This window comes from Pagrus pagrus (assembly GCF_965226575.1).
Source record: "Pagrus pagrus genome assembly, chromosome: 5".
Classification (NCBI taxonomy): domain Eukaryota; kingdom Metazoa; phylum Chordata; class Actinopteri; order Spariformes; family Sparidae; genus Pagrus; species Pagrus pagrus.
Window position 1 is genome coordinate 31,873,699 of NC_140189.1, and position 19,200 is coordinate 31,892,898.

At 41.7% G+C, this 19,200-nt stretch overlaps 2 protein-coding genes and 1 long non-coding RNA gene across 4 annotated transcripts in view; 1 reads left to right on the forward strand and 2 right to left on the reverse strand.

The window, feature by feature from the left end:
- rab28 (RAB28, member RAS oncogene family) overlaps positions 1–10,203 on the reverse strand; it is a 31,868-nt gene extending 21,665 nt beyond the window's left edge. The window contains exons 1-3 of one of the 2 annotated variants that reach the window (XM_084353881.1): positions 9,804–10,192; positions 4,187–4,283; positions 1,246–1,334 (exon numbers count right to left, since the gene is read on the reverse strand). In XM_084353881.1, coding sequence (XP_084210007.1) covers positions 1,246–1,334; positions 4,187–4,283; positions 9,804–9,878 — 261 coding nt within the window. In that variant the 5' untranslated portion in view covers positions 9,879–10,192. Of the gene's footprint in view, positions 1–1,245; positions 1,335–4,186; positions 4,284–9,803 lie in introns of both variants that reach the window. The other variant, XM_084353880.1, reaches the window with a different exon arrangement.
- Positions 10,204–10,209: 6 nt separating this feature from the next.
- On the forward strand, positions 10,210–12,886 carry LOC311257921. The gene is made up of 3 exons (XR_014622686.1): positions 10,210–10,298; positions 12,248–12,363; positions 12,462–12,886. It is a non-coding gene; the product is annotated as an uncharacterized lncRNA (long non-coding RNA).
- A 2,788-nt stretch (positions 12,887–15,674) lies between these two features.
- nkx3-2 (NK3 homeobox 2) lies at positions 15,675–18,175 on the reverse strand. Its single transcript, XM_084352612.1, has 2 exons — positions 17,582–18,175; positions 15,675–16,894 (listed from the first exon to the last, which is right to left on the reverse strand). Exons 1-2 carry the CDS (start codon positions 17,952–17,954, stop codon positions 16,470–16,472), a joined length of 798 nt encoding a protein of 265 aa, XP_084208738.1. The 5' UTR covers positions 17,955–18,175; the 3' UTR covers positions 15,675–16,469.
- Between the last annotated feature and the right edge of the window lie 1,025 nt (positions 18,176–19,200).

Genomic DNA, 19,200 nt, shown 5'->3' on the forward strand with positions numbered 1-19,200 from the left:
CAGTTTAGAGCAGGGCGCAGAAAATTACCAAAGAAAATGTCACTTTCACTTTATTTTTAAAGCCAGGTAGATTTAGGGAATGGAAAAAAACATATAAGTAATGTTTGTCAAGCTTCTATAGACCAACATGACAAAGTGTGCCTGCATGTAGCTGGGATCTGACAAGTTTCCTGCCTCTTGTGCAGGAGTACGGGTCTCGGATCAGACAAACGGTGGTCATTAAGTAGGCCTCTTCAAACAAGAGACATTCTGGAGGTGACAGCAAGCTCTCGTCTCGTGTTGCTGGCACATGTACAGAGCAGCTGTCATTTTAATCAACACATTGATGAGTTTTCCACAGGAAAAGCATTCAATGAGAGTAAATAGATCAATTAGAGGCCTATTTTTCCCTACGTTCCTTCATGCATGACCTGAGCACTATTAAATGCTGGCCGTTACTTTAATAATTATTGCAGTTTAAGTTGCTTAAAGTTCAATTAAACTAACATAAAATGACGTGTTTAAGGAGGTAGTTTTTAAAGTATTTTTATTACTCACAGTACTGGCCTCCAGTGTGCAGTATTATCAACATTTGTTCCGTCTGACATAAAATATAAACTAAATCAACTCTGTTAAGAAGTTAAAGCTGCAACTGTTACACGATTAGTTGTCAACTATTAAATCAGTCGTCAACTATTTAGATAATCAATAACAGATTTGAGTTTGTTTTTTTTCTCTAAATTTTCTGATCCCAGCTTCTTAAATGAGAATATTTTCTGGTTTCTTTACTCCTCTATGACAGTAAACTTAATAACTGTGGGTTGTGGACAGTGATCAACATTTAATCAATGTATACAGAAAATAATTGGCTTGACTGATTGAATAGTTAGTTCCAGCCCTGCAAGATGTAGAGATACACTGATTTTTAAAGCTCTTTCGACCTGCTACGCTCACTGTGAATCCAAATGACAGTTTATTATGATTTGGCTCCAGAGGGAGGGAGTGGCAGGCCCTGGATGAAGCTCCCGAGGCTGTAATAATAAGCCTGAACAGAGTCACGGGAATTGGAAACTAATTCTTTCTGTGCTTCCTGTTACTAATTCACAAACATCCAGATTTACACATTTCTGATCCTTCCTGAGGCTACTGGAGTCGAGGACAGTTTGTCTTTTTGCTTCATGTAGCAGGACTGTAGCACATGGCAGAGATGTACATGGTTGCAGCAGAGGGTTTGGAGTGAATTTGTGTGTATGTGTGTTGCCTTACATGAGCTCCATACACATATTTGTCCAGCATTTTCCCTCCTAACGTCTGGCCTCCAATGTCCCACACCTGCAGGGTCACGTTCAAATTACCTGCAGTTGAGAAAAGAGACAGAAATACCTCATATTTAAAAAAGGACTGTGATTTAAAAGAAAAAAATATGTACAAATCAGCTCTACAAAGGAAGGATAGATGTTTCTGAGTTTAGATTTCCACTTTATTCTCTGAAAAGTGTTTTTGTCTTCTAAATCAGTAAATATAAAACTCTACACTCCGGATGTTTTTGTACCTTTTTTTTAATCATTAACTTGTTTGTTATAACAAAGCTCATAATCCTGAGAAAATAACGAGTCAGCTGTAACTGGAGCCTGTATTTTGGGTGAGCGATTTCTATAATAAAAGTCAACCTTGTTGATGTACATAATGGAAACAATAAATCAGCGATTAATCTTTCAGGCTAAGCGCTCTCGCCTGGCAGGTCACCCACACCTCACATCCAAGAATATCCATCCCAGAGATTGAGGGGGATGAATAGGTATGCTTACCCTCTAATTTAAACATTCTCAATAGCCTGGCAGTAAAAAAAAATTACTTCTTATTAGCCTGAGAAGAGCTGTTTGCATTGTGCCGTATCCTGCCAAGTTAGGAAAGTGAGGAGAATTATGTGCTGTTAAGGAAAATAGCAATAATTAAACACAAAATAAGAGGAAAAGAAGACTCTTGTCCCTGTGCCTGTGGAAAGAGAGAGAAGGAGTGAATGAGAGGGAGAGAGAGAAAGACGGGCACAAAAACCAAATCCAAATGAATATTTTCTTCCTCTGGAAAATGAAAGGGGTGGTTGAAAAAAAAAAAAAAGTGGAGGAGGGAGGACGAGACAGCGAGGAGTTTATGTTGGTGTGATGAGGGCCCTGCGCTGGGCTGGAGCGGCGATGGGGAGCAGAGCGTACACTGTGGACACGGCTGGACGACTCAACCCCTTCATAAGTCCCCTTTTTAAAGCGGAGGAAGGAAACGCTGAGGTTCACAGTCACTACATCTAGACTATACAGTGTCAATGTAAAGCTACATTGAGGAGTGCAATGAATAACGGTTCTTTGGTGTTATAAAGAGCCATCCCCACCCATCCACCATCGTCGGACACTAGATTTATTTATGTTTCTGAGATTCACGCTGACTCAACCGGCTGACATTTTTCTGCTTTGCAACAAGTAGAAACTGCGATGGAGAGCCTAATAGACAAACCTGAAAACTGATAACAATGTAAAAAAAAAAGAAAAAAAAGGCACTTTGATGAGATAAATGTCGTCTCAGTGTGACATGAAGTGGACGCAGACGAAGCCGCTTCCGAAAGTTTGAGTTTGATGGAATTTATCGAATGTAGATTTCACCTCTAGTCAATCCCCTCCACCGCCTGGACCTCATTGGTTTGGCAGAGACATCTGGAAGAGGTATTGTTATAAAAAGCACACACAGAGGAGGCTGTTGTGTGCCAGTCGGCCTCGCCTCACCTCTCTCTGCGTTGGAAAATGTACATTAAGTTTGACAAGCTGGGCCTTCATGGTGAGAGGGGCCAACGCTGGCTATAGGCTACTCTCCCCCCTGCTGCAAAAGACCCTTACAGCCCCATAGAGACCCGCAGAGCCACACAACCTCTCCAATACAAGGCGGGGTGGGGGTCCTAACGAAGTCTGAGACCACCCAGCTCGCAGAGCCACCCTCCTCTTCATCAGCTCATCAACACCCAATTCCCCAGAAAATGGGCCATTTAACAGCTCCGGTGTTGGACGTGGTGTTGTTGCTGCCTCAGTGATACAGACGTATGTTCACTACATTTAAACAAAGGTTACAGTTAAATACTGCGATTGTTTCAGGAAAGAAACTTACTGGAAAGAGAAGTCAAACGATTAACAGCATTTGTTCGACTTCACGTTAAGGAGTTGAGCCCAGCCTGTGCTGGTTGGCTCTTTTCATCCCGACTCCACCACAACATTTTTGGGGGTTTAGTTCTCCTAAGTCTCATAAGCTGAAACTGACACAAAATCAAAATAGAGTCCTTCAGCCAACTCACAAATCAGCATAACTTTTACTTTTAGCACTTAATTTGCCGTTGCTTAATGTTATTTTATTAGTAATGAAAGAATGGAAGCACTTTGCAGATTTCTGCAGCTTAGACTTTGGCAGAGTTTTAGAAATGCTATTTGAAATGCTGAAAATCCCCATTTCACATGGTAGGAAGTAAAAATGGAGTGCTTTCCTCTAAATATAGCATTAGTCAATAAACATTTATTTTACAGATCTGAGGGGGATACAGAGTGTGGCTTTATTTCTGCGGGTTCAACATAAACAAATAAGAACATGAATGTTTTATGTGGTGGAGGACAAAGATCAGTTGAAGTCGGGGATCAGCGATATGGATATAAAATGTTAATGTATTTACTCTGTACTGTGCCCACAGAATTATGAGCAAGGCTCGCCCGGTTGGACATAAGCTGTCCATTGGCCTTGTGGAGTCTAAAAAAAAAAAAATGTGTGCTGTTTGCTCTGGAGAGAAGAGCTTTCAGAGTGAATAAGCCTGAGAAGTAGCAGACACTCTACAATGAGGAGCTACCAGAAAAGACACATTGAGCTCCTGAGTTAACCTGAAGAACAAACTTGGCCTGGAAAAGGTAGGACGAAAAAATATGAACGGTCTGAGAAATAAAAATATGACAGAATGTGAAGGTGGAACAACAGGCTTCTTTGTTAGACTTTCAATTAATATAAATAATATTCTGGGTCTAAACTACGCCAGGCTGTCTAGGTACAATCTTGACAAACACATATCCACAGTGTTTCATTGAATTAACAAGTCTGCAGTCTGCCACTTTGTGTTTGTGCAACACGCGTGTCCGTGCAGAGTCTCTGAACAAGCGCGCCCTCCCAAAAGATTGTGAAGGTGTCTCACCTGGAAGGCTTATTCTCTTCAGAAAGAAATCCAGGCCAATGGTTTGTTTGTACTGCTTCCCAAAGGCCTCCTGTGCAAACCTGGTGGCGAGTGATGACTGAAACAGAGAGACAAAAGGGGGAGACACGGAGAATGAGTGCCGAAACACCTCTGCAGCAATCAAGAGGACTGAAAGTATGTTATTTAAATCACAAATGTGTTTTTTAAAAGAAAATGCTTCCAGGATAAAGAAACCTTGATTCAGTCCTGAAATATTAATATTAACACACATATTTTCACAACATGGAAACTTGATCAAAATCACAGCACGGTCCAGGGCAAAATGCAACATACTGCAAAACTCCTCTCAGAGTAAATACACAGTCTATTGAAGAACATTGTGTTGAAGAGATATTTTGGTGGTTAGAAGAAGTAGAAAAACTTCTAATATATAAATATTTCTAAAAAAATGCAAGGGTATAATTTATCATGTCAAAGGTTTTCTACGAGATTCTTTTTCTGTGATGCAACCTTGAAGTACGCTCTGCTGCAGGACATTAATTTCATCATTACAAAATCCATTTTGAGCGACTTCAAAAAACCTCATGATTGACTGGGAGGTACGCTGATGTAATTGTCTGCCTCCTCTGCTGTCTCACTCCTCAGCCGCGGGTCTGACAGTGAAAATCAACGCGAATTACAAAAACAGGTGTCGGGGTATGTGTCATGTCTCCGGACTGCAGACCTAATAATTGCCACAAATTATAAAACCTCCATCACTGTCACTGTTGTGTTTGAGGAGGGAAAAAAATAGCATGTTAGGGGCTCTCCTGACATCCATGGGAAATTCATAGTGCAGACTTGACATGCCAAGTTTAATTCATTTTGATGGATGAGGATGGGGATGGGGAAAAAAATGAAGTGCTGAATGTCTACTAGCTATCTTTAGAGCCGTGTGCTTACATAAACACAACAGAGACGTGAAGCGATGGGATTCCCTGAGTGTTCATGTGGCAGCAAATGCATTTTAATGTGGTACTTGACAATCACTGTGGGTTAAAAGGATTTAAAACAAAATTCTTTCTTTCAATACACTAAGCTTTCACTTGAGCCCCTGTCCTTATCTACCTCCATTCATGCTCAGGCGCTTCAGCCAATATGTCTGCTTTTCTTTCAGATTCCTCCAGAGGAACAATTTTAAATTATCAGGAAAACACTTATCATGTTTTACCCAAACCTTCTCCAAGTTAACAAGAGTCTGTTTGGCTTTCCTAACGCACTGATTTTTTCTGTGTGGATGCAACATTTATTGTCAAAACTTTATAACCTTTGCCAGTGGCTTTCTTTATTAACATTTCCTTGGCAGTGCATAACAGAGTTTTATCCACCTAATTTCACCTTAAGTTCTCTAACCTACAGATGTTTTTTCATCTCAGCCTGCGGAGCATGTCACAGGCTTCACGAGTGACTGAGAAATTACTCGAGGTGACTGACGCAACAAGGAGAAAATCGGCCATTTAAGTAGCCCAAACAATCACTGACAACACAGGAATAACAAGCTCGGACAGCAAAAATGTATTCCACATGCTCGCCTTGGCCTAGTCGGCCATTTGTCTTGGCATTCCAGTAGCTTGGCTCTCCTCCCTCGACGTAGTCCTTTTTTTCCAACGTACAATTGGGACTAACCAGCGAATGTAAAAGCTGGCGTAATCCTGACACTCCAACAGAGAACAGCACAGGGTCACCAATGATACCACTGCCGGGAAATGGGGGAAGTTCTACTGAAACAAGAGACTGGGAGAGAGAGTGGAAAAAATATGGCAAGCTGACTCTGTTCATGTGATGCAACTCATATGAGAGATGCTGCATCAAATCCAAACTGGCTCTCTATTCTACTTAAACTGTTAAGACAGATATAAACGTAGGTATTCTCGTGAAGAGTTTGACTGTAAATAATATTGCCGGGATGCCAAATCCATTAAAGCACAGGACCTGTACCTCAAGCTCCTTTTTATCCTACGGGTAAGAGAACAGCAAATATTCTGAAAAACTGCGAGGCTCGTAGCTCAGGTTGAAAAATAGACCTGTGTGTAAGTAATGCCCCGCACCTGAAGAGCCTGGCTAAATGTGAGACTCCATATTTTAAAAACATCTTGCTCAGGTGGACAAGCCTTCCCACATCTCCCTATATTTCTGAATGGACAACCAACCGCAAGCGAAAATACCACCGAAAAAGCTGTCCAAGAAAAACCGATCCGATTGCAATTTGCTGAGCAAATTGACATTAATAAGGGGGGAAACGGCATTCAAGATGTCAGTCAGTGGTGCCTGCTCAAAATGGGGGGCAGGGCTCCTGTTTTCTGCCCAAAACAGACAAGCAGGTAAGTCATTCAGACAGTGACGAGCTGACACCTGGCAGCAGTGTGAGGAGGGTTATTAATGTAGCGTATCTACTGGGAACTGAGTTGTGTGTGTTCTCCGCCCCTCCTCCCCCAAAAGAAAATGTCGACTTTCCAGAATGAGAACATTCATTTTTCTCATTGGGTCTCACCATTACTGCTACATTCATTTTCTTTCTCCCAGAGGAAGGAGAGATTAGTTACGAGAGGGGATGTGTAGCTGAAAGCCACTTGACGTCCCTGTCTTTACATTCACACACATTCACTCGGGGATTCGAGATGCAGTGAAGACGAAACATAGCTGTATTGTCATGACAACCTCCTCGCTTTGCTGCATATGATTGCTTGGTGTGACAAGGGGAAAAAATCCCCTGTTGAGGATGTAAGTTAGACCTTTTTAATCTACATCTTTGAAATGAATTTGACGATGCAACAAGGTATATTTGTTCATACATGTAAAGCAAAGTCCCCACACATGAATCTCTTCACATTGTTATTTCATTCTATCAAATGAGAAAACAAACATTTCTCATGAGTGCTGTCCAGACACAATTTTCTTAAACAGGGCCTCACTCTGGAGCCAAATACATATGGGGGTCCTTGGCCAGGAGGAGAGAGGTAAACTGATGGAAAACAACCATCAGCTACAAGAGCCAGGCTAAGCAACTGTCACACTCTGTGTAATACTGCACAGTGCAGCGTTTTACCCCGAGTTCACTGAGCAGCAGCACAAATGTAGTGACTTTGAAAATTCATCATTTAGCTATACTTCATGTTCAAAACAAACATTTTATTTAAAGAAATTATTCTAAAAGGGAACATTTAAGTTGATGTTCAGTGTTATCCTCAAAGGTGCTACTACATACGTGTGTTACTTATTGTCTGTTTAACTTGCTCACAATTCAGTGGTGAATTTTGTTGACTGATTTACAAATATACAGCGGTGCAGCAAGAGGCAGGGCTAGGGCAAGATACTGAAAACCAGTATGTCCACCTGTTGTACTAAGCCTTAGCCCGAAGTTTACAAAGGCCGGGCCCCTCTTGATGAATTACAAAAATAAAAGCATAACAAGACAACAACATATAATTTCTTCACACTGTAAGCTCAGTTACTAGTTAATTTATAACACGGCACCACCGGCACGTAGCCTACAACTATGTTCAGCGGCACATGTAAAGTGGATTAAGAGCTGGGTAGACTTAATAGGTTTAGAACGACAGATTTGTGTCAGATTTAAATCCTTGAATCTATCTTTGAAACAGAATCAAAACTACAACTTTAAAATATCCACTAGATTTTCGAAAAGAGCTAACAAATGAGAAAAAAGTATTTTTTTTAAGGTTGTGACTTTTTACAGGACTTCACCGCACAGAAGTAGATTTTTTATTTTGAGGAAGAGCAGTTCTTCAGTAACTAATAACTACTCCTATCTGTAGTTTACCATGCAGTCAATATACTGTATGTGTGATTCATATTTTCAGTCCACAGTGCCGTTTAGGAATCATTATTCTCCCATGTCCATTATCTTGAGATTAGTTCAGTATTTTTCTCGTACAGTACTCTCCCCCTGTCAATCAAACCATCTCAAGGCTGACTGGGATAACACCCTCATCCTCAACCCAAAATCAGTGTGGACGGACAACCTTAGAAAAATACATTATGCACGTATTAGTACATCGACAACTTATAATGGCTCAGCTCTGAGTTTCTTTGTGATGTTGTTAGTAGTAACCAGGGTACAAAATTTGCTTCAGCCAAATGCTGGTAAAATATGCAAGTGGCGGATTGATTTGCCTCACTCCCCAGCCAAAAAAATTGTACTATATTGAGTGGCTAGTAAAATTTGAACAATCACTAGCCATTTGGCCGGTGGACAAAAAAGTTAAATTTGCACCCTGGTAGTTAGACTAGTTACCAAAGATTTGCAAGCAAGTTGTCAACTAATCTTGTTACATTCCTTAATTTGGTATAAAGACGATGGCTAATTAATTCCAGTAAAGGTGAGGTTAGGAAAGAAAAAGAAATCAATACCACGTTTGCTTCCCACTTTTAGCATCTCGGCACTTTCATGTCTCTCATTGCAAACTACACTGACAACAAGTGAGCTGCAACTTCCCAGCTGAAGATGTATTATCCACCATGTTAACTTTTTCTTCATGATATCATTTCTTGACTCCGGGTATCTCCTCCTGCAGATTGTAACCAACCAACCAACCAACAGGAAGCCCTTCAAACAATTCTACACAACCAACTGTACAAAACAGTATATTTACGTATAAGCAGAAGAGCTGTACCGATACCATTTTTTCTTGTAATCATGATGTAATCATCAGTAACTTACTATTTTGACAAAAGGCTGTAATTATTAATATGAACTACTGTCAACCTCTTCCAGCCTATCACTGCTGCTATTGACAACTGTAATGCTTTTCCATGTAAAGTCTTTAAAGGGGCATTATGTAGTTTTGACGACGAAAATTCAAACTCAGAATCAATATTCACAATATTAATGAGCTAATAATACAAACACAGAAATATTTATGTTTCACCTCAGAGGAAAATAAGGTCCCTGAACACTGTTTGAAGCTAGAAAGGTGGCAGGGTCCGCCACATGTAAAACCAGTACAACAGTATGAAATTGTGTTGTCCTATAAGTCAGTTTGTTTATTTAGTTTATGTTTGTTTATATTGTTCTATGGCAGTAAAGTTAGTATTTACAAGCATGTAGGTCAATAATTGTTTCCTATAGCGGGATATCTGAGCATTTATTGATACTTCTGTCCAGTGGCAGTGATCTGAGTCCAGAGATACAGCTTTTAATTTTGACTTACTTCAGAGACAACGTACATTAATGCTCTATTTTAATGTGTATGTCTCCTTTAAACGTCTCCAACAAAGACGAAGCGAAAACTTTGCACTGCACGAAGAAGGGCAGGATGGTGTTTTTGCTATAATCCTGAACGACAGCTTTGGCGTTTACATCCCGTTAAATGTGGTTGTTAGCCATGGGGTGTCGTTAGCTAGCAATTAGCCAGCGTAGCTACATTAGCGTCGGTCGCCATGGTGACTGAGAGGACAGTGCAGCGTCAGGACGAGCAACGTAAACAGACCCAACAGTCGTGTAACAGACAGCAAAACACCGTCGGGTTTGGAGATTTTCAGATCTGGACGTGTGTGTCCTCCGGGGACGTTGTGTAGCTGTGCCGTCAGTTCATGTGTGTGTCTGTGATGGTCTCACCTTCCCACACGCTCCGTCTCCGACCACCACAATCTTCAGCTGCTTGTCCTGGCTGTCCTCCTCCGAGTCCGACATGACGCCGAAACGTGCCCCGACTTTTATCTGTAGCGACCCGAAGCACTGGGGAGCGGTCACCGGTGTGCTGAGCGCGGTTATCAGGCTAATCACAGATGGATTAAACGGCAGCGGAGTGGGCACGCAGACGCCATTTTGACTCCAGTAACACCGCTGGTCCGCTCGGCACGATCCACTCCGACGCTTCTCCCGCGGCCGACACTGATTTCTCGGTTAAAAACGACTTGAACAGCCGCCAAATAAAACGAGCAGGCAGCCGCGGTGGGGCATTTAAGTCGGTGTAATATGTTCAGTATCGCCACGAAGCTCTTTTCCTTCACGGGAAAAAAAGATCAGAACCGGAAACCCAATCGCTGGCGCTGTGGTGGTTGCGTCCTGTGTGTGACGCGTTGCCGTTGCCATGGCTACAGAGGTCAAAGTGTAAGTAGCAACATTAAAATCAGAAAATGATTTTAAATTCACCTCAACACGACAACAGGTAACGAGTAACTGAAGCACAATACTTAGATACATTTTTTAGATATTGTACTTGAGTATTTCCATGTTTTGCCACTTGAACAGCTCATGAAGTCTGCTGCTAACTGCTGCTGCTAACTGCTGCTGCTGCTGCTGCTGCTAACTGCTGCTGCTGTACAAACACTAAACACTGTATCAAGCTCTTAACCTGAACCTTCACCACAGAAACAATAGTATCAGCATGCAATTCTGAAAGTAATGGAGTACTTTTCAGTCTGAATGATCTGGATATTCCTACTACATGTGTCTTATTTGTGATTTAACAGAACATTATAATTAAAATAAAGTATTATTTAGGCTCTCTCAAACACCTTCTCACACAGTGTGCCTCCTACATATGTGTTCAGCAGCTTATCTAGAAATTCTCAATTATTTTAGTCGTAATACAGTTCTTCCAAAAAATACACTTGCAGACATAAACCTGTTTGAAGCAATATAATTATAATAATATATGAGTGTATCCATTTTGTTCCTATTATCTAGGAACCCAATATGACTTATTGAAGAGTTGTTATGTGCTCACAATACTCCAACTGTGTTACACTTTACTTGTCTTGTCATCTTACAGTCTGTATTTCATCCCCTAAACGCTTAAAGCCGCCTTTAAAGGGGCACTGTGTGGTTTTAGACGACAAATTGAAAGTCAGAATTTTAATATTTACAATATCAATGAGGTAATAATACAAACTCAGAGATATTCATTTTTTCATCAGTGAATAAACGAGCTGTTCTCAGAGGAAAATAAGGTCCCAGAACACTGTTTGAAGCTAGAAAGGTGGCAGGGTCCGCCACATATAAACAAAGTAAAACTATGAAAGTGTGTTGTCCTTTAAGGTCAGTTTGTGCATTTAGTCATGAAAACAAAGAGTTTGTTTATTAAATTTGTTTAGGTATGAACATCATTCGATTCTGATTTAAATTTTCTAAACCTACATAATGCACCTTTAAGTGTTTTTGTATTAACTCTGTACTGTTAATCAACTCATTAAACTTTATTCCTGCAGCATCCCGTTCACAGATAGTCCGACCTATTTCTTTTTTCTTTTTTTTCCGCTGCTCAACTCGTCTGTCTCCCACTCTGCCACAGTTTGGAGGAATATCTTTCCAGCTGTGTGATGTGACTGCTCGAGATGACACACTGATGTTTTTACCAAATGAATAATTACTATTCTTGGCGAATTTAACTCCAGTCTAAGTGACAAAATAGCACATTTTAAGACAATTATTTTGTGATAGTTCCCTCTAGTGAATTTGATTTTCCCTTTTTCCAAATTATTTCAAGATTTAAAAATAAACTAAGTGTCGTCCCACTGGGAGAAATGTAGTTAAAGAGTCATGATTCAAGTTTTTGTGTTTTTTTATTTATTTTTTTTTAGATATTTTCAGTTTGCAGTCCAGAAGATTAAACATATTTCGCACTGGAAGTATTTTTAAAAAATGAAAGTATTCTTCTTCTTTTTTTAAAAAAAGAAATAACATAATTCATTAGGGATTAAAAGAATAAACCTTCATTGACCTTCAACTCATTCTTATTAAACATAAATCTGTCAAACAGGAGGATTAGGACATTAAAGGGGTATTATGCAATGTTTTCACCCTTTCACAGCTGTTATCTAAAACCTGTGGAAATGAATATTTCACAGCCGTGTGAATACAGTTTCAAACCTTTTCTCAACAGTGTGATGTTGAGCAATTCTGAGCAAACCAAGATGCATTAAGCACACAAAAAAAGAAAAGTTTAAAGTTTAAAATTCCTCTCCATCATTACATGTTTGGTGTTTGGTGAGAGGTCTGTGTGTCACTAACTTCAGCCTTCAGGTTAAATGTTTTCTAATATCTCCCCTGAGCTTCAGGCCTACAGGCTGGGTCGGTCCTCGTCTTTCACACAGGAGAAAGATGTCGCTGCAACATGAGGGAGGAGATGAAGAGGAATTCACACCTGGGCCACTCTGAAGCAGGTGTCTGTCAGGTCAGTCTGCTGCACAGGGCTCATGAGGGTGTGATTGACAGCTCCCCACCAGGACAGAGAGCAGCAGAGGGAAATTAAGTCTAATTGTTTTGTTGTAGACAGAAGCGATCAGGAGCTGCTGTGGAGAGACAGCAGGCTGAACAGTCCTGTCAGTGCTTCTTTTCATCTCACTGGTTTGTCCTGTAGCTGATCGGCTGGATGGAGAGTGTCTGATCACTTCTTCTTCTCCTGCTTCTGAGAATCTGTGGAGCCAAAAGGATTCAGCTTAAATTAATAAAGGACAGAAGTGTCGGAGGATCCAACCTGTGATAATCAAGCTGTATTTTGGTCCGTACGAGGCGCGATGGATCCACGAAAATCAGGGAAAATACAAAAATTATCATTTGTGATTTTCACCGATTGATTAATGTTCAGTCTTGTGATCATTTGATGGGAACATTATCAATACGCTTTATTGGACGATGACGTGGGAACGGCCAAAGTCGCTTTCAATCGACCTAAACGGGTTTTCAGTTTGCATGAGGTTAAAATATAATAACGATGAATAACATTTACACAAATAAAGAACATAAAGGTGAGCAGAGCTTAAATGTGCATTAAAAGTTGACTGAAAAGTAAAACACTGTTAAACACGCAGCCTCAAAATAATAAGATTTGGTGTCAAATAAACAAACACATGAAACAAGAGTTCACGCAGATTTTACATATTTGTTTTATTCTATTTTATTTAAATTTAAAATCGTATTTAATTTGTGGTTTATTTCTCACAGCCAGGCTGGTGCAGCGTTATTAGGCCTGCGGGGAGATAAATGTCCTATCAGCCCGTTCAGCCGCTAAAACAATTATCTTTATTTTGCTGATAAAGAAAACGAGTCATCGTGTCACTTTTTTCAGGAATTTTCAGCGTGACGCGCTCTTTTAAGTGTGAATCTTGATTTTATTCGGATTATTTTGATTAAAAAATTTTTTTTTAAAGTGTTGATTCAAAAATCAAACCCACTGTTTTCTACAAAATAAATAATAAAAAAAAAAAATTCGAGTGCTTCACTGGGTCAGGAGAGAAAATGGAGTAATCAAAAATCCTGCTCTTCACGGATAAGGAGGTCCAAGGTCGTAAAAATAAAAATGAGCAGTGACCGCGCAGCTTACTTGTACATGAAGTCTTTGGGTTAGACAGGCGGTCTGAACTCTGAAATCTGACGTTTTGTTAAATACACATTTTTTGCAGTGTAATTTGGTGGGAAACCTTTAACTACAGTGAGTCTTTGTGGTCGCTCCGCCACAAAAAGACGCAAATACAGTCTGCTGGGGGGAAAAGGACACCGGCAGCCAGCAGTGTTCATAACTATGCGTATTTTTGATGTAATGATTGTAAATATCCTTCAGTTGAGTTAAGTGGAGCGTTGATCAGCTCTGTATAACGTGTTGAATAATTAAGAGTGTTAAACACCAGTTCAATAACAACTGAGGCGTCTCTCTTCAAAAGAAAATTATAGGCAAGCGGCTGAAAAGTCCTTGACTCACATGGGCATAGATCAGTTTAGGTCAGAAAAGAAGAGCTCAGAAAACGTCAAAGACTCGTGTGAAGGTGGGTTGTGGGGATGAAAAACATTTCTGTTGGGAAAACCATCATTCCAAACCCAAATTCCTCAACGGGGAGAGTGAAGAGCGCGCGTAAAATGATCACGAATAATCCACTAAGTGTTATAAACAGTGACAGCATCAGTTTACATGTGCGTAATGTGTGTCATCAATGTATTAGATGCAATATGGCGCAGATAAAATTCATACTCTGAGGTAGTCTCCCCTTTAAGTTAGATGTTTTTTCATTAGCAGCTACATTCAGGGTATTTCCCGCGCACTAAACGTAAATTCTAGAAAATACCAGTAATAACGGGGTTGGAATGGGGTTCCTGCACACCGATGAGGGTGTTTTTCATTTCAACAAAACCGCCGCGATTCGTCCCTCTATATCAGATATCTCCACACATGCAGGTATGAAAGGAAGTTATGTGGGACGGTCCGCTCCTCAGTATCCCTCTCTGTCCTTTAAGCCTCCGAGCAGCCAATGAGGAGCATCACCACCGCTGACTGAGGCCTCGGATGGCTTGTGTACCTGCATCAACGAGATCAGATTTTAGGACATATAGGCGCCGGTGTGTTTTTTTTTGTTTTGTTTTGACCATATAGGGTTAAAGAGGATGAGGCACTGATCAACCAAACCCCAGCGTGGACCCGGGTGATGGTGCGGAGACGTGCGTAAAAGCGCAGCGTCTTTGCGCAGTGCTGTCAGTGCTAAAATACAGATGCTGCCTGTTGCGTCCACATAAATGAATCACATGTTAGTTGGGATCTTTGGTGCTTTCACTGCCCATGTATGAGTCACATCTGTGCTTGGACACCAGTCTTCATTTTGGCCTCATCTTCCACGCGAAACACCTTTTTAATCCCTGATATACGGCATCCCACAGGCTGTTACTGTCTGCAGGGTGTGTAGGTATTTTATAAGTTCAAAGATGGATAGCCACTGTGCGGCAGCTCCCTGCTGACCCCGACTTAACATTCAGGCTGTTAGTGGAGACAGAAGAACAGCTAAAAAATCCTCCCGTAATACTTCAACTCCAGCACCAGGCCTAAAATCAGAAAAGCAAGCTAAAGTATTTTCCTGTCCGGTTTTTCCTTCTTTTACTCAAATTCAGGCGCAGTGACATGGGCCTCCTTAACCCCGGAATACTCCTCTCATCGTGTTGACATGTAGCCCTAAAGGTAGCTGTCAGTTTGCCCTGTCCAGGCTATTCATCATCGTGTGACAGGTGTTTGGGAAGAAAAGTCATAGTGGCCCAGATGACACCTAGAAGGTTTGAGGGAAGTTAAAGGCTTCACGGAAACAAGTTTTACGCGCGACAATGCGCAGGAACAACAACAATTTGACTTTACTCCAAAAAAGCTGCGCTAAACCAGTCTGCTAAAGACAAAACGACAAAGTATTCATGAACCATTTTTTCCGCCTTATCTGTGGGTCAGTTTGGATTTATTTAAAGTTTGAGATGCGTTTTGGTGCGAAAACAAGTGCGCAAAACACCGAGTTTGTACCAGAAAGCCAGGCTTGTAAAAACCCAGGTTGTAGGAGCGTTATAATTAGTATTTTCTTCTTTTTTTTTTTTTTACTTGCTAATCAGCCTCTGATCGTAAACTTAAAGTTAACTTGTAACCCAGTGAAAAATCTGTTTTCTTCTTGTTATTCGATTAGAAAAATGTCCCATTATTACACTTAAAAACCTTTTAAATGAAACTGCATCCAAATGAAGATATAATGCCTGATATGTTTTAATGTTTTTCGTTCTAAACAGTCATTTAACACAAATAACACAAGTACATTTCAATTAGAAGTTGGTCTGTTTTCGCCTGCTTCCTGTCCGGACATTAACACAAGAAAAACCGACTCTGTCCACACTGTAATGCTCGTTTTTTTTTTGTTTTTTTTACATTGAAATTATGTAACATAAATGCTCAAAAGTGCTGAAATATCTTACCTTTACAAACACAGCAAGAAAAACAAAAATAACACAACCTGTAACAGAGACAGTTTTGAATGATAATCAATGGAATATGCCTGTTTCCAATCACTGCAGAGGTAGGAAGGCGCATGTCAAATATAAACCAACATAAGGTGACATTTTCAGTCTGTTAAAGGCCGCCTGGCCCCGAAAGTGAGGGTCCGGGGGGCTTCAGAGGTCCTTGAGGGGCTCCCGGGTAAAGAGAGGAATACTTTAATGTTATGAGTGTGTCGCTCCTCAGAGGTCAACATACTGACATTTTGTGAGGAGGTCCAGTCAGACTTTAGAGTCTACGCAGGAGAAATGTCTTCTTCAACGGGGTTCCTCGAGGCAGACTCGTATTATATGAAAGAAGGAGTCGTTTTTGAGTATTTGAGGATGTGAATAAAAAAGTTTGGGAACCCCTGGTCAGGCCTGGAGGACACGATGAGGCAGAGAAGCTGTAGATTCAGTCCCCTCCGGTCTCCTCCTCTTGTCAGAAAATATTTAGTTAGTTTGATTTCCTGGCAGCAAAAAAAATAAAAATGAATAAATACAGTCAGCGAGTTCTCACTGGTTCCCCGCACACGCAGACAGTGTCCATGCAGGGAGGCAGTAGGCGTACGGGTAATAGTAGGACGGCTGCAGGGAGAGCAGCGGGGGCCGCAGGATCTCTCCCGGGTTGTACTGTCTCTGGTCGTCCCGCACCAAAACTTTCACCGCCACCTTCTTGGCCGCAGGAGTCGACGCCATCAGGTCCGCGGCCATCTGGCGGCGTTTCGTCTTGTAGCGCCGGTTCTGGAACCAGATCTTGACCTGAGTCTCTGTGAGCTTCAGGGAGGCCGCCAGGTCTGCGCGCTCCGGCCCGGACAGGTACCGCTGGTGGTTGAAGCGGCGCTCCAGCTCGAAGACCTGCGCGTGAGAGAAGGCGGCCCTCGAGCGCTTCTTCCGCTGCTTGGGCTGGTCCAGGCTCTTCTCGTCCAGGGTGCTGGAGTCTGGAAGAGGGAGACACACAGATAAAAACATGTCAAGTGTGTTTGTTTGTTGTTTCAGTGCAGCTGCAATCACATGTGCTGATTTCAAGCCCGCGTTTTTAGATGAGACTGATAAAAAATAAAAGGAGTGCGCACGCCTCTACGGAAGATTTTCTGTTTTAGCTTCCATGAATTTGTCTAAGGTCGATGGAGTTCTCAAATAAAACTGGAAAATGTCTGCTCAAAGTTTAAATTCAGGCATTAGCATCACAACTACGCAGAGTTTATTTCCTCAAAGTATGCTTCATTCAGTGGCCTGTTTCTGGTCGTTTCTAACTTTGGTCCAAAGTTAAATCGTGGCAATGCAGAATAAATCAAAATAAAACCAAGAGGACTCTGATAAATCTATAAAAATGATTGCTATTGTGCCAAAACTTGATTATGAGTCAGGGTATCCATTTATAATCGTGCGTAAAACTGGGGCAATCCGTGCGTAAAAGTTTTCAGGATGGAAAGATTTGGCAAAAAATAAAATAAACGGCCTGATATCCTCCAACAACACACTCACAACACTTCTTATGATCCTGGAAAACTGTACCAGAAATATTAAACTGTTGTGTGATGAGCAGTCTCGGCTCTTTCAGTCAAACGTGTCTGTTTTTAAGCCAGAATGTCATTTATTCTTTTTACATTTTAGTCTTTACTCACCCGTCGCGTTATTGGGCTCGCTGTCACTCTTCGTGTTCTCCGCAGCTGCAGACTCGTGGTCCGTCTCCTCCTGCAGACTCTCCTCCGGCACATCCGACGCAGCGTCTCCGTCTTTCTCCGACTTGCACGCGGCCGCCGTCTTGCTGTCGTTGTCGTCGCTCAGTCCCGAGTCCGAGTCGTAGCTTTTCTGGTCCGTCGGCTCGCAAGCCTCCGCGTTATCTCTCCGGGAGCCGCCGTTCATCTCCCCAAATATTTTCCAGCACGCCGTCTTGGAGAAGCACATGTCCAAATCTGGCAAGTGTCGACTGTCGTCCTTTTTGTTCAGGATGGCTTGGATCGAGAAAGGCATCAGCGAGTTGCCACGAACGGCCATTTTCAAAAAAGAGAAGTTCTTTCTAGTGGAGTGATTAACCGGCCCGGATAGAGGAGGGAATGTCAGTTCATCCACATTTTAGGCTACTCCCTCCGTGCAGCGCTGCTGTCGCTTAACTTTTCTTCCCTCCAGTGTTGGTTCCTGGTCGCATCCCCGCGGGAGAAGCCGTGGAAAGTTTCTGCTACATCCGCAGGCGCGATGCTTCTCCTCCGCATAGCTCTGCCATCAGCCCGGGCTCTCTCCAGTCTCCGGCCCTTTTCACCCAACTTTTTTTCTACCATCCACCCTCACCTGTGACTGACAGGCACTACTCGTCGCCTCCCATTGGCTCAGAGAGGAGGAAAGCCGTTTCGCGATTGGCCACTGTAAACGACGTCATGCTGCTTTCAACCGGGTGGGAAAAAGTTCAAGAAAAGTTTGGTGGAAGTTTTTCACAGGAGGCTGAACTGACACACAGGCTGCAACCACACACAATTATTTCAACTCAAACTTCATAAAAAACAGGAGCGAAAACTGTTTATCTACAGGGCTTCTTATAATTAAATATCTTGCTGATTTTGATGAATGATTTAGGATTAATTAAGCAAAAGTTGGGCGGATAATTCTCTGTGCCTGGTGATGTTTAAAATCCATGCGGCCTGTGCGTAAAAGTCTGAGATCACAAGAAAGCTGATATTAGCGGCAAAATAAAACGGGGAATTTCTGTCTCCAATTTTCCCTGCATCACCTGAATGCAGCACCAGGACAATAAATTCGCAGGACATGTCATCTTTTGAAAACTTAACCCTTCATCATCCGAACAGGTCTGCTGGGAGTCCGGTGCGTAACGCGTAATGTGACGGGTTTTTTTCTTTGGCGACCTTTTGCGCTCTGACCATCGTGTCAGGTTGTTACCGAATCACTCAGTCGGAGTTTTATTAAACATTCAGACGTGCTGATTGTTGTCTCTCCCTGCTTCATGAGTCGCCATGACCAGGTAGGCCTCAGCTCGTGGGCAAACCAAACTCCTGCACTGAAAAATATGATTTAAAAAACAACAACAAGTTACTCGACCTGCTGCTGAGACTGTTTCATTAAACGTTTTCATAGTTACATGATAATTAAATTAGTCATTTTATGCGTGTGCAGCGTCTCATAACACTGATGTCTGATTCTTAGAAATTCTGGAGTAAGTGACGCAAGAAACAAGTGAGATGATCTCGTTTTATCAGCACAATATTTGATTCATTCTTAAACTGGCATTTTT

Coding starts and splice junctions, on each gene's coding strand:
- nkx3-2 (XM_084352612.1), bottom strand. CDS start 17,954: ATGGCCGTTCGTGGCAACTCGCTGATGCCTTTCTCGATCCAAGCCATC. Junction 16,895..17,581: donor CGAGCCCAATAACGCGACGG/GTGAGTAAAGAC, acceptor TCCCTCTTCCAG/ACTCCAGCACCCTGGACGAG.